This window comes from Cryptomeria japonica, chromosome 3 (genome assembly GCF_030272615.1).
Source record: "Cryptomeria japonica chromosome 3, Sugi_1.0, whole genome shotgun sequence".
Lineage (NCBI taxonomy): Eukaryota > Viridiplantae > Streptophyta > Pinopsida > Cupressales > Cupressaceae > Cryptomeria > Cryptomeria japonica.
The window spans coordinates 690094735-690109701 of NC_081407.1; the positions used below are offsets into that span (position 1 = coordinate 690094735).

The 14967-nt window shown below is 31.6% G+C and overlaps 2 protein-coding genes across 2 annotated transcripts; both read right to left on the minus strand.

Annotated features, from left to right (window-relative positions):
• Positions 1-966: 966 nt before the first annotated feature.
• Positions 967-1933, minus strand: LOC131034352 (E3 ubiquitin-protein ligase ATL23). The gene has a single exon (XM_057965820.2). It carries the CDS (start codon positions 1876-1878, stop codon positions 1381-1383), a length of 498 nt encoding a protein of 165 aa, XP_057821803.1. The 5' UTR covers positions 1879-1933; the 3' UTR covers positions 967-1380.
• A 12234-nt stretch (positions 1934-14167) lies between these two features.
• On the minus strand, positions 14168-14719 carry LOC131034358 (E3 ubiquitin-protein ligase ATL23). The gene has a single exon (XM_057965826.2). The coding sequence runs from the start codon at positions 14717-14719 to the stop codon at positions 14168-14170; it is 552 nt and encodes a 183-aa protein (XP_057821809.2).
• Between the last annotated feature and the right edge of the window lie 248 nt (positions 14720-14967).

Here is a 14967-nt window from a genome sequence, read left to right on the forward strand (position 1 = left end):
TGTGTATTTTTTTACATTAAATACAATATTTTGCTCTTGTTTCTCCATTATTATCCACTATTATCTTCCTTTATTTTTATTGTAACTTTGTGTACACATTGCTAGTTGTTCGTTTGGCCTATTATAATACTACAGCACTTTCCTTGCTCAAATTTGTATGGCACAAAACCTTTAAAAAAGGGAACTTTTTAATTAACTGTTTACTTAGACTCAAATTCCTTAACATTTGATTCTATGTTCTGATAAAATGCAAGGCTTATCTCGTATCTATTACATAACTCCTAATGACCTCTAGTGTAAACCCTACATTGAGAATAGAGGCATCAATGGAAAACCTAGTGTTCTGAAAAGCTGCAAACTGAACTGTGAGTTTATAAATGCCTAAAAGATTGAAGTATTTCTGATGATGTTGGATCTTTTACATATGGGAACTACATTAGGAGATTAAGGTAAATTGAGCCCACCCACTTTTTGATATGTATGAAGTGTGCACCTGTTATGCCTTCAAGATAGAACTCAAGTGCAGCAGCACTGCTATCAGTCAGAAATAAACTTAATCAGTAAGCTATACTCTGAGCAATCTTTTGTTTGTTTTGGTAAATCATTAAGCTGGTCTTAGTGAAATGTATGGTGGCATTTTTATCTTTTGGTGTATGGTATTTTTAACCTCAAAAGTATGGCGAATTTGGAGGGGGAAAACTCGGAAAGCACAGCAAGTTAAAAGAATCTACAAAAGATTCCCAAATAGCAGTAGAATCAAAAAGGCTTTGCTAAAAGCCTAGAGTTCATCAGCTGTTGTACAGTTCACTGTGAGGAGGTGCTCAGAGATAAAAGGAAAACCAACCAGGCCAACTTCCAGCATACTACAAGTGAAAACCACAATGAATGGGATTTTGCCTTTAAACTGAATGTTCAAAGTTCAGTGATTTTTTGTCAGATGAAAACAGAAATTAAAAACCTTGGACATCACAGCAAGTAAAGAATTTTATATCAGATCTCTAAATTAGAGTAAAACCCTCTCAGAAAGCTAGACTCCATTATTTCCAATGCTGTCCTAATGAGGCTCTCAGAGATAAAAGGAGGATCAGCTAGGCTAACTTCCAGTATATCACATGCGTACACCACATATTAAATATTATAGGTTTTAAACTGAGTCTTGAAAGTAGTACTGTTACCATTGAATAACTTGCTAACCATACCCAGATATACCATTCTCTTCTTCTTCATATAGCTACCAACCCCTCCAGAAAGCTACTAACCCCAAAATATTTTTTCTAAAATTACAGTCAATGCTTCTGCTAATAGAACAAAGAATATCTCACACCACACTGTACAGATCAAATAACTGGAACTACAGGAGTAGAAAACATACACAATACCCTAGGCGAGAATATCAATGGCTGCACTATGAGGAATATCATGTTGATTAGGGTGGGCACTGGATCTGCACAGAGGGCAAATTGAGTGCTTGGAAAGCCATGCACCTGCACAATCCAGATGAAAACAATGCCTACATTTGGGCATAAGCACACATCTCTCCCCATCCTTAAACTGCTCCAAACACACACAGCATTCCAAATCCCCACTAATGAAAAACTCATCATTACTCTCTGTCTTATCATCATCACTCAAATTCTTCTTCCTGTCATCTTTCTCCTGGTGGGTATTGGAGCTGCAGATAACTGTGGGTAACTTCTGAATATCAGACTTGGACAGCCCATGCCTCTCAGTAATGTTAGTACTAACCCTAGCCTGAAGAGAAGCGTACCAGGTCAGCCATAGATAAACAAGAAACAGCAGAGCCATTCCTGCAAGAAGCATCAGAAGCGCCATGCACACCACCCATAGGCTATTCAGCAGGATGTGACTTGAAGCCATTGATGTGATCGAAGGACAACCTACAGGGAATCCTTTTTCTCATTTGTTTTCCTCCTCACTTGAGATTTGAAAGAAAGGAAAACGCTACCTATAAATACAAACTTTGTGCCAAAAAGTTACTATGGTTTGCGCGATTAAAGTGGTTTCCCCCTATAGTAGTTTTGCGCTCATTATGATATGTGCTCTTTTGACAAAACTTCCTAATGTGGTCTTGGAAACGGAAGTAGAAATGGATTTTTTTTTTTAGTTCATCATATTTTTGGTTTTATGGTATATAATTGGTAGTGTGATCTGCTTTTGGATCCATGGTTTATATCCATAAATATATTTTTGGGTCTAGGGTTTATAGAATCATGATTTATGAAACATTTTGGGTTTATGGTTTATAGTAGGTCATGATCTTTTTTGGATCTATAGTAATCTGGTGATATATTTTTGGATCTATGATTTACAGTAATATGAAGTTACAGTAATATTTTTGGGGTCTATGATTTATTATAGCGTGTAATCTGTTTTGGATCTATAGTTTATAGTAATATGGAATTATGGTTTATAGTAATATGGAATTATGGTTTATAATAGTCGATTGATTTGTTTTTGGGACTATGGTTTATAGTAATATGGAATTGTTTTAGATCTATGGTTTATAGTAATATGGAAGTATGGTTTATAGTACTTTTTGGGCGGGTCTATGATTTATAGTAATCTAGTGATATATTTTTGGGTCTATGGTTTATAGTAAGACAGAATTATGGTTTGTATGGTTTATAGTAATCGATTGATTTGTTTTGGGGACTATGGTTTATAGTAATATGGAATTATGATTTATAGTAAGTTTTTTGGTCTATGGGTTTATAGTAATCTAATTGTTTTTGGGTTCCTTTTTGCATCTATGGTTTATAGTAATATGGAACTCTCCTATACTCCATGTAGGAGACACCCAACTATGTTACAAATGAGGAGTACATACCCTACACCTAATTGTGCTACAAATGAGGAGTACATACCCTACTCCCTACAAGATTTGAACTCTTGACCTCTCTTTCAAGATACAAGTTCTCCATCCCTAGGCCAACTATTAACTAAGCCATTGGCAATTTATAGCTAGCACTTGTATCATAAGGAGCTATAATACTTACACAAATTATAATTAGCATGTCAATAAATTATATTTTTTTGTTGTCTATATAATTTTGTAATACAATATTGAAATACATATAATATTGTTAGAAAAAATTAATAATTGTTTGTATTAAATATTTGTTTATAGTCAACTGAAGGAAAGAATTGTAACAATTTCAATTTTGAGAAATTTGTAGTCAATAATTCCCTTTGCTTGTATGAAATGAGCTTGGAAAGAATTTTTTTCTTGTTCATTTCTTTTGTTCCTACACATTAAAACAAGAAGTTAGTGGACTTATATCATAAATACATGATTGGTCATATGTAAAAAGGACATACTTTAGAAAGAATAAAGTTTATAGGTTAAGAAAAAGATTTATAGGTAACAAAATATAATATTGGTAATATGAGAGAATTGCTTGATGCAATAATAAATGAATGTTGAGAATGCATATGTACACCAAGAAGTTGTGAATATATTAGGTTAGAATTTCTTTTTGTAAAGCTTATACTATGAAGAAGATAACAAAGAATAGATTGAAAGTTTATCTAGAGAAGGTTGCATTGGAAGCGCATACTTGAACTTATTAATATGAGAGTAGATAAAGTGGTGACTTTTACTTTTTCCAAATGATTGTGTATGGATTTTTTTATTCTTGAATATTGATCAAAGGAGAATAGTGGTTCCATTCAAAGACCCTTTATTGATTGAACTTTAGATATAGCTATTAAAGTTAAGCCTTGTCTTTTTGTTTTACCAAATTGATTGTTACTTTGTTAAGTGTTAGTCCTTAGGACTTATGCATATTAATTGCCTATGTCATGCATAGTAGTATGTGTCTATGATTACCTAGAGATATGAGTGTTATAGGTATAATTTTTGGGTTATCTTGGTTCCACGATGGGCCCTTGTAATTATCAAATCACACAACTGCATACAAAGGTAAATCTCATGGTTTAGAGTCAAATGTGTACACAATATCTAACAGCTCCCTAAGAGACCAATTTACAAGCCCTATTTGAATCCACAAGTTTTTTGTTAGTATTATTTGTTGGCCTCTACATATTTCAAGAGTTCTTGGGGAAGCTAGTTAGCATCATTATTAATGTTTGATTTTATGTATGTTTTTATTGTAACACTAAGTTCAATAGGAAGATATAGTAGTTTGATCAGTTTTTCTATGTATCCTAACTAAATCATTTATAGAAAGTGGGTACATTAACTAGTCAAAAAGAATTATTCATCATTTTAATTTGTTTGTGTGGTTCATTAGTAGTTCCAAATCTTGTTCAACTAGTTCTACATAACACATGTTTTGTAATGTTCAATGAAATTCAATTTGAGTTTGAGTGTCTCCTTGTTGACTGGCACTTGTTTAATGTAACAATTGTAGTGAGTTAGGAATTTGGCATCTAAGTGTAATGCATAAGCATGTTTGTCAATAAGTGGTGGTAGTTGCACCAAGTCACCTATGAGAATGATAGATGTGCACCAAAGAGGTGTTGGTGGTGTGGGAAAGCTTCACACAATCTTCTATATTTTTTCAATAGTAATTTTGGTCCTATGAAGCTCATGTCATCGACAAGGAGGCATTTTGCATGCTTCTTGTCTCCTTGAAGCATTGTTAGTAACTATCTAGATTATCTAGTTGTATTTCTTTTATTAAAATATTAAGGGTTGAATATATCATCGAGGCATGTATGTTGAATGTAACAACTCATATAGGAGCAACAATATTGATCGAGTTATATTTTTGTGACACTAAACTCTAGAGTGCATGTTTGATACCATGAATTGAATAGATTTTTTTTACCTTTCATTCCTTTTATGATCATAAGAAAGGGTTGTTGGAAAGGAATTATTGTTATAGTGTTCTTTAATCATAATCAATGCTATTTCTTGTTCAAGGGATATATTAGATATGGTGGATTGTTCAACTCTAATATAGATTGATCATCTTGTTGGGACATATTATTTGTGCTTATGTAATGTTGTGCAATATGTTAGATTCTAGGAGAAGTGAGATCCAATCCAAGATTTGATGTTGGTTGCAGATCACATGCATATCCAAGCAATGGATGATCGAAGATCAAAATAGATAAATGAAGAGAAATCTGAAATATGCAAAAGAAAAAAAAAAGAGACAAAGAAAGAGAATTTTGAGAAGACTCAAGCAATAGTCTCACTGAGATATCACTAAACTAGTGAAGGTGGTAGGAGAGTGCTTAATATACAAAAAAAATAAGGGTATATACATCCAAGAGGTGCATTAACTCCTACTCCCCATAGAAAGTGGGAGGTTTTACTTACTTGGTAAAATGCCAAAAATATGTGGCACAACCTCCTTACATGAAGATAGGAAAGATGTTATAAAAGGTGGCACATAAAGCCAAAAGAGGGTGAGAAACCCAACAACCCTATTAATAAATTAAAAAATAGTGGTTATGAGAGGTGGTACAACAAGCCAAAAGAGGTTGTGTAACTTAACTACCCGTGTGTGGGAGAGAGTGACACATATAGTTGAAGTATTTCGCTACATGTCCTCGTATTAACCACTCCTAATAACCTAAGCAAGCTTAAATAATGTGTAAGAAAAAATAAATATCATCTAGCATAAGGAAAATAAAAAACCTACACCAACACAATATCATGTAAATATGGAGGTATAGTATGTTCATCCTATTTATTGATATTGTCAAAATCATGTCTACCAAGCATTTTAAAGGCATTTAGATTTCCATCACTAGAAAAACCCATCTATGATAGGAATTCTCATTCATTCATTTTTATTGTATTTCCTATATCTATCTTGTTATCAACATCCTCATCCTCTTCATGGTTATCCTCTACATTGATTATGTGGTTGGCATTGCCACACATAGTATTTATTTATATTTATTTCCTTCCAATTTACAATAATATCATATTTAATGAGATTTATATCTATGGAAATGTCATGGAAGTTCTTTTAGAAGTAACTCGCTCCAATAAAATATTTAAAAATGTTCAAAATCATTGTTTGAAATAGTATGCAGTTGAGGAAAAACATTGACAACTCCCTTTTGTTCCTATCTTTCCACTTACACCCTTTTATGCAAAGAAGAAAATGAGAATGACTGTGTATATTCAATAAACATTATTAATTACATCTCAATATGGTGTTTCATGTAGGAGTGTAAATTGCCCAATTGTAATGTATTTTCATCTAGATTTATTATGATTCAATGGCGGTACATGGATGCTCATTTGCTTTAAGATTACCTATTTTGACAACATTACTAAGCTCAAAGTGTGTTTATATTAAAAATGGATGAGAGGGTGCATCTATTTATAGAGTTTTGGTAGAAGTAATACATGATTAAGATGTGATGGAGAGATCAATGGTCGAAGATGAATGAGAAGATTTCCCTAGGATCAATGAGGGAATGAGGTTTTGTTGGGAATTAGGTGTTGTATACCTTGCATAATGTTTATAATGTATTATTTATTATTATGTGTGTGGTGCACCTAGGGGAACCTAGGTGGATGTGCATCACTAGGAGATAATATTCTCGGGTCCACTTTATGTGTTGTATCGTAGCATTGAAATTCATATTTAATGTGGGTGTCATGTTGATATATTGTACTGTATTTCTTTGATATTGGGGAAAGTAAATTAGTAAAGTGAAAAGTTTATAGCCAATATTAAATGTGGGGTCGGTATTTTGTAATCCCATGGTATTGGTCATATGGTTCTATGTAATACAACTTGGTGGTTTTGTGGGAGCTTGTTTCTATAAAAGCAACCATAAGGGTAGTTGTTTAAGGTTGGCTAATTTGGGTAAGGGGTTGAGAGAATCTCTTGTAGCATTTGTGAGGGTTTGAAGCATGGTATGGGATGTGTGATTACATGCTTGTTCACATGGAGTAATTGTATAGGGCTTGTAATTAAAATGTGTTCATGGATGTATTGTAACGTTGCATTGTTGAATAATACATGGTGGATGAATACTTTTGGAGGTTGGATTTTTCCCTCATGAGGGTTTTCCCAAGGTATATCTTGTGTCATCTTTAATAGGCATGTTGTCTATTCTCTTGAATATAGATACTAAATACTTGTTTGCATAAATTTCTCCTTTGGGTTATGTGAAAATTGTCATTATGAGGTTGCAAGTTTCCTTTCAGGGTTTACATAGAGTTGTTGGAATATGAAGGGCTAGGGTGCATTTGCTAAATTTGGCAGGTGGTTACAACCATGAGAAACTTAAGGGACAAGTGTACCTAGGAGTCCTTTATTCTTTGAAATGGTGGAAAGAATATTGGTCCAACCATGAAGAAAAGTGTTCTTAGGTATCCTTTATTTTTGGGATCAGTGGAGGGAATATATCAATAATCAAATACTAATAATAATTAATTAATTTAACCACGTGTGAGGTAGAAAATACATGCAAAGAACTTAATTAATTTATTTATATATGTGAGATGTGATGGAAAAGGATATTTGACTAAATAGTAAGATTGTTTAATTAAGTGGGATACTTTAGGTGAGAGGGACTTATCTAGGTGATGTATATGGTTGATTAGGACTAGAAAAATATTTAGGTGCCTACACTTCCTTTGGAAATCTCCAAATTTCTCTCTATACATAATTTATGATAATAGGTTTAAATAGCCATTCTAGATAAATACACATGTATTCCACCTATTTTCATACATTCCCTTGCAACACAAGTCTTTTATAGCCTTTGGGCTTCACAATTTACTTTTTGCTTGCTTCTAAGCTCTACAATTAACTACTAAAATAGTATGTTATTTTTCTCTTATGATTTTTCAACCTTTATTTATGCTTCCTATCTTATTTATATTAAGATAAATCTTTAAATTTGGGAGAAGAGAAGACGATATCAAGGTGGGTCACTAAGAATATACATGTTAGGGTAGGCGCAAGAAGTTGAGTCCACAAAAAGTGTAAAAAGTGGAAGTGTTTTTCCTAATTGTGTGAAGATTTTTAGATTTAACTGTGTATGAATTTTTGCATCAATGTTTAAGATCACACTTTGTGATCCATCATCAAGATGTAAGAGAGAAACTACATGAGTAAAAATGAAAGTTTGCAGAGTCTGATTTAGTAAAATAGAGGAACAAACTTTCATTTTTACTCATGTAGTTGATCTTTTACATCATGATGATGGATCACGGAGTGTGATCTAAAATGTTGATGCACAAATCCATACACAATTGAATCTAGAAATCTTCATACATTTCTATCAATCATGGAGTGTGGAAATCTAATAAGTTTAGTTTTTCCTAATTTTCAAACTTTGTCACAATTGATCTAAAAATTTGAAGTACTTACACAATGAATCTCTAAAAAGTCCAGTAGTATTTGGAGTATAGTTTTCAAATATGTAATTTATTCTAATACCAAAATATCTCTAAAAAGTCCAGTAGTATTTGGAGTCTAGTTTTCAAATATGTAATTTATTCTAATACCCAAATGATAAAAATTGATTTTTAATAGACATGTATAAAAACCACTTTTTAAAAGTCACCTTTTTAGGACCATACCATGCACGTATATAACCACCATAAGTTTACCTAAATAAAATTATTAGTTTTAATTCCTTTATTTCTTTGGAAAATTATGTGTAACATACCAAAGATTGGTGAGCATTTTTTTATAATTTTTTTTTTAAAAATTAATTAATTTTTTATTGGACCTAATTGTTGTTTTCAAAACTCCTTATGTATGACCACCATAATTTGACCTAAACTAATCAATTTTTGAATTTTCTTCACTGTGTAAAGAATTGTGTTTAGATTGATGTCATATATTTTTAAAAAGCAATGAAAAAAAAATTATATTTATGGACCAATTTTATTAATAATTGATTAAAAAATAGAAAAATAATCCAATCCTAAAAAAGTTTACATATATTTGAAAATTAGACATCATTGCTTATAATGGGTTTTAATTTTGTAATTTTTTTTGAAAAAAATCTACATACATGTGTCTGAAGTTAGTCTCTTCTCTTGACGTTGACATGATCTTGTACTTGTAGGGCCAAAGCTAAGGGTTGTCTCACCAGACCTTCCTCGAGCCTAAATCTAAAGCAAAATGTGGGTTGGCATTTCAATTTTTTTTAGAATGAGAACCTATTATGAAAATAAAATGGGTACTTGTTTCTAAAGTATGTACCCATTATATTTTTTAATTTCAAACAACGAGTATTTAGAAAATGGGTACACATTCTATTAGTAGTTGATTTGATCAATCCACTGATAAAGATATTTTATGATTTTGAATCATGCAAGGGATGGTAAAAGTTTGAACATAAAATGAAATATTATGGCATAATCATTAATATGCTCATTCAAACCTTTGACATGCTCAAATAAATCTAAAATACTAATCTTAAGGCCCACATCAAATTTGAATTACTTCAATAAATCCATAGTCAAATTAAAAAATGTATGAAAATTGCAAATTTTTGTGATTTTAAAGAAGAGATTTCCTACCGTTCTTGGATGATTCAACAATCTAAAGAATTTACAAAATCCTTAATTACCAAAATTAATGAGTACATGGGTTATTGCTCCTATAGAATTGTGTTTTAACTCTTTTTAGGTTTTTTTTTCTTTATTCTTTTACATTGGTTAAATTTTGATTTGTAAGGTTTGCGATTTTGTACATTGTTTAAGGTTTATAGTTTATAGTTTTATGTCAAGTTCATGGTTGTTTTGTATTGTTTAATTATCAATTTCATTTATAAGTCATAAATTTACAAAACTCTAAAAATTTAAATCAAAAATTTGAAAACCCCTAATATTTAAACTTAAACTTAAATCAAGCAAGGAATGCATCAAAATTAATAAGACCTTACATGGAGGTGTAGCTAGCCAACAAAGTTGGCTGGAGGAGGTGGCAGGTGTATGGCAGCGGCAAAAAATCAGATACTCATTCCTTTTCTTATTGTCTTTGTCACCATTTGCTAAAACAATAATTTGTTGATTTTTAAAAAAAATAAATAACTTTGGGAAATTGTTTCCCACTATGAATGGGAATCCATTTTGATTAGGATCTCAAATACAAATGAGTACCTTTTTAAAGTTTTTCCTTAGGATCTCGATGCAAAACGAGTAACTATTTATGTTGGTATTTTTCAATGATCAAAACTTACCTTTGAAGTGGACTCAACTTCTTGCACTTACCCATCATAAATAATTATGTCTCAAATTTCATCTTACCAAGACAAGGTTTGATACCATTCCAAATGTCCATTTTCCTTTATTATACCTCCCTCTTTTAACTTCACCAAGTTATTTTTGCATCTAAGGGATCAACATGTGATTGATAGACCTTTTTATTCTACCTATATAGGTTTGTACTAAGATCTATGAGGAAAAGGTATGTTGGAACAAGTCTTCGACATAGGCTTTGAACTTATCATATGACCATGTGAAGCACTTGTTGAACTTCCTCAATAATACAATCAACATTTGTTTTTTTGTAGATTTCAACTTCTTACCAATATAAATCGTATTGGGGGCTACATCAACACTGAGGTATACATATTCTACATTATCTTCATTGATTGATTGACATCTTATCTTTTATTAGTTAGAATTATCAAACATCCTTTAATGTACTACAAGAAACCTCAAAATGGTATTGGCTTTGAGTTGAATAGTCTCATTTCTTAAAGGAATTTATTTTCCATCTTTAACTTCTACCGTAGGTTGTCAATCAATAAGATATTTTTTAGAATCATTGAAATATCAACTAAAAGTATAATGAGGTAATCCTCTCTCATATCTTGCAACCCTATAAGATAGATCCTTCATTGATCTGCTTAATTTATCAAGCTTATCTCAATTGTGAGGAGTTTTGAGGTGCTTGAATTTAGACTTAATATCCTTACATCAACACTTTTGACACGTTTGGTTGATTATCTTAGGTTTATTTATATGTTTATTTCTATAGCATAAGATTCTCTTATATTTTTTGGATTCTTGTCTTAGAGAAAATATTATAATTTAGCATCAAATGCTCCATAGTAAAGAACCAAACACATTTATTGATTTGGTCTCAAGATAAGAGATATTGACCTTATTTTCATAACAAACATATCATAAAGTATATAATAATCTCATTTGAATTCTTTTTTTATATTAGCTAATTCTTAAATTGTAAATTTGGGATCAATCATATTCTTGTATTGTAGCTTCAAAACACCAATAAGTCTACATTGTTGTCTTGATGGCTTTTAAACCATTCTTTTTGCACTCTCTTCTAAGGACTACAAAAGCAACTTCATATTGATGTCTTTGTCTTCAATCTTATATTCATAAGTGACATTGATTGAGAGCTCAAGATATTCTTTACCAATGACAACATTGTTACCCTTAAATTTTGGCACTTTCTCTGATTTCATTTGATATAGGTTTAGGGTATTTAGGGATTCCATAAAATTCTAGATGCTTGTATCTTTCCATTCTTAAAGGGTTAACTTGATGATAGGAATCTTTGATCCTTTTTTTTTATAATTGAAATCTCATGTTTGGGTGATTATTGAGTTGTTGATTAGGGTAAGTGCACCAAGATGGCAGACCAAAAAGGGGTCTTAAGATGCCACTTTTTTTGAAATTAGCAAAGTCTGAACTTCAATTAGAAAATGAAGATAGTTACACTCAAAATTTGAAATGCAACAAGAACAAGAGTTGTAATACTCTAAATCTACTTTCTAAACTACTAATTTGTTTTGAAAATGGTGGAGATTAAGGGTTTCAAAAAGGGGGAGCACACAAAGTGGTCCCATTTTTTCAAAAAAACATAACGCCTAGTGTGCTCCCCCTAAAATGTCAACTGTTTTTTAGAATTCCTAAAATCTCCCTAGTGAGAAATTAGCTAGCACCATGTAGTTTATGTTATATTTTTTGGCAATTTTTTTACTAATTTTCAAAGTGGATACATCTTGACAAATAAAAATTTGATCCCCTAAAGTTTTTAGAAATTGATTGAAAATTAATTATTTTTTTCAATGTGTAGAATGGAGTCTAGTTTCTAAAAATGTCATTTGTTTCAAAATTTGATGAATGAGTAAAAACATCTGACCAAAATAGCACATAATGGTTTTTGACAAAAAAAATAGACACATTAAAAAAAATTAAAGATGAAAACCTTAACATAATTTAAAATGGGTTATGGTTGGATAGCTAAGAGAGAGATTGACATTCTCATGGTGTTTATTTTTGTTTGTTTTGAAACATGTACAAACCTAATGGAGAGCATGACCAAAAATGTGAATTTTTTTCATCTCTAAAAAAAAACATGTCTCGAGGCTGAAATGGTTGCCCAAGCCTTTGGGTTGGATGCCCAAGCAGAATTCTCATAAAATACTAAACATATCTTCAAACCACTTCTAGCTTTTGTTATACCCTTCATTAGCTTCCCAAAAACACTTTGAATTTTTAAATTTTGCTATAAAATGACAAAGATATTGTAGATTTAGTGTGACTACATTAAAATAGCATAAATAAATGTCATTTTAAATTTAACATAATCTACCATTAAAAGGGGAAATGAACCTTATATATCTAATTGGATGCCTCCCACAACATGTTGTGACTCATTACAATAAGTTTAGGTCCTTTCAAACTACGGTACTCCTAGATACCTTATAAGAGACAATAATTTTTAGCTACCAACCCAAAGGCCCTCACATAATGATACATTTTCTTGTCTACCATTTAGCTATTTCATTAACTCACTTTTTATCACTAATGAGAAATAAATGTAAGCCCTTATCATATATTATCCAAATATATTAACAATATTGGATAGAATGATAAGTTGAATGACCCTTCACCTCTATCTATGATTGAGCCTATTTTTGCTCTAGCTTTATAATTACTTTGAAACTCTAATCATATTGCTCTAGACATACATTTATTTGAAACTCTAATCATATTGCTCTAGACATACATTTATGTGATATCGTGATTTAATAAATTTTAAATATGTAATTGTTATTATCTTAAATATGTTAATAAATCAATAAATGTTTAGCGACACATTAATATTAGGTACATAAATAATCAACCTCTTTCCATTAAAAAATAAGTAAAGAGCATTTTTTCATTTTGTCAAATTTTGACAAAATATTCTTAATTAACTATTTGTGATCCATTCAATTACTATTTTTTAAAATACAATCAACCATTTAAAAACTTCAAAAACAATAAGTTTATAACTTTTCAATCACAAATTTTCTATCAAAAATCATACCCATTACTAAACCTAATTTTAATTAAGCCCCAAGATCAAAAGAACCTTTCTATATTTTCCGTCCATCTAGAATACAAAGTGCTTTCATTTCTTTAATGTATACATTAAATTAAGCCATATTTAACAATGTATCTTAATAAATAATCTATTACAATTTAATTTTTAAATAATTTCAACAAAATGAACTCCCACCCATAATCACCTATTTTTTTAATAAATTGACAACTTAAGAAAACTAATTTGTAAAAAAATAATAAATCTATAACTTTTCAAACTTTCTACCAAAAAGCACACACTCATTACTAAATCTGATTTTAATTTAACTTCAATATCCAAAGAACCTTTCCAAAAACATCTCTCTAAACCTTTCCACATTAAACTATATCCAACAATTATAAAAATACCTTTCCACATTAAACCATATTGTTTAATATTCAAAAATTACATTATAATATGAATATTTCATTAAAATCTAATCTGCCATTCTCAATATTACATCCTATTGGGATTTAATCTTAAAAAAAAAACTTCATCCAAATGAACTCAGACCCACAATCCCTTCTTCCCATATATTGAAAACCAAACAAAACTTCTACTTAAAAACCTTAAATTCAATCTTTATTTCTGCCTTTATATAAGGCTTTCCCTTGTAATATCCTTCAAAAAGTTTCTTAAATGAGTAATCAGAATATGGTAATTTGAATCCCTGTTCTCTCCCATAAACTGTTTTGGGATCCTAAAAACTACAATCAATCAATCAATGAATCCATATATCATACCCCTAAACAAGCATGCCTGTTCCTATACAAAAACTAACAGACTGTACCATATTTACAGAAATCTAAAAAGTACAAAATAAACAATCTGATTGCAACCCACATCTATATCTGAAAATCCATTCATTCCTGAGACAAAACATCAATGGTTACAGCATCAGGAGCATGTTGATTAGACCCAAAGTTCACCTTCTGTTGTGGCTCATATTTGGGCTGAGCACTGGTTCTGCAAACAGGGCAGTGAGGTTGCTTGGAAAGCCAAGCTTTTGCACAGTCAACATGGAAGCAATGTCTGCAAATGGGCATAAGCAAACACCTTTCTCCATCCTTGAACTGCTCCAAACATACAGTGCATTCTGAATCTTCACAGAGAAAAACTTCATAACCACTCTTCACTACAGTCCTCCTTCCATACCCATCTGTATCAACACTCAAACTTTCACTGTGAGTGGTGCATATGAATGTGGGGAGCTTCTGGATATCAGAAACAGAGAGCCCATTCTTTGTGCCGCCATTACCAGTAGTATCAGCCCTCAATCTCATTGCATACAGAGAAGCATACCAGGCAAACCACATGTAAAGAAGCACCATGACAGCAGAACCACCACAGAGCATGAGGAATGCCAGAAGAGCTTCCCACATTCTTTTCTCAATGGTGTGCAGGGCAGTTACCATTGTTAGCAAGAAAGGAAGTTGCAGAAGCAGAATGGGCCAAGACATAGATTTGCTTACATTTGGCGGTGAGCATTGGCAAAGAAATAAATGATATTTATGTGATGTGATGGATCCATGTGGCAGGGAGAGACAGGTAGCATGGAAGGGTGCCACGTATGCAAACTAAAACAGGGTAGGAGATAAAGAGTAATGATGGGCATGCCACGTCACACCCTGCCATGGAAAAATATTTGTCTGAAATAAGGGGT

Coding starts and splice junctions, on each gene's coding strand:
- LOC131034358 (XM_057965826.2), bottom strand. CDS start 14,719: ATGGTAACTGCCCTGCACACCATTGAGAAAAGAATGTGGGAAGCTCTT.
- LOC131034352 (XM_057965820.2), bottom strand. CDS start 1,878: ATGGCTTCAAGTCACATCCTGCTGAATAGCCTATGGGTGGTGTGCATG.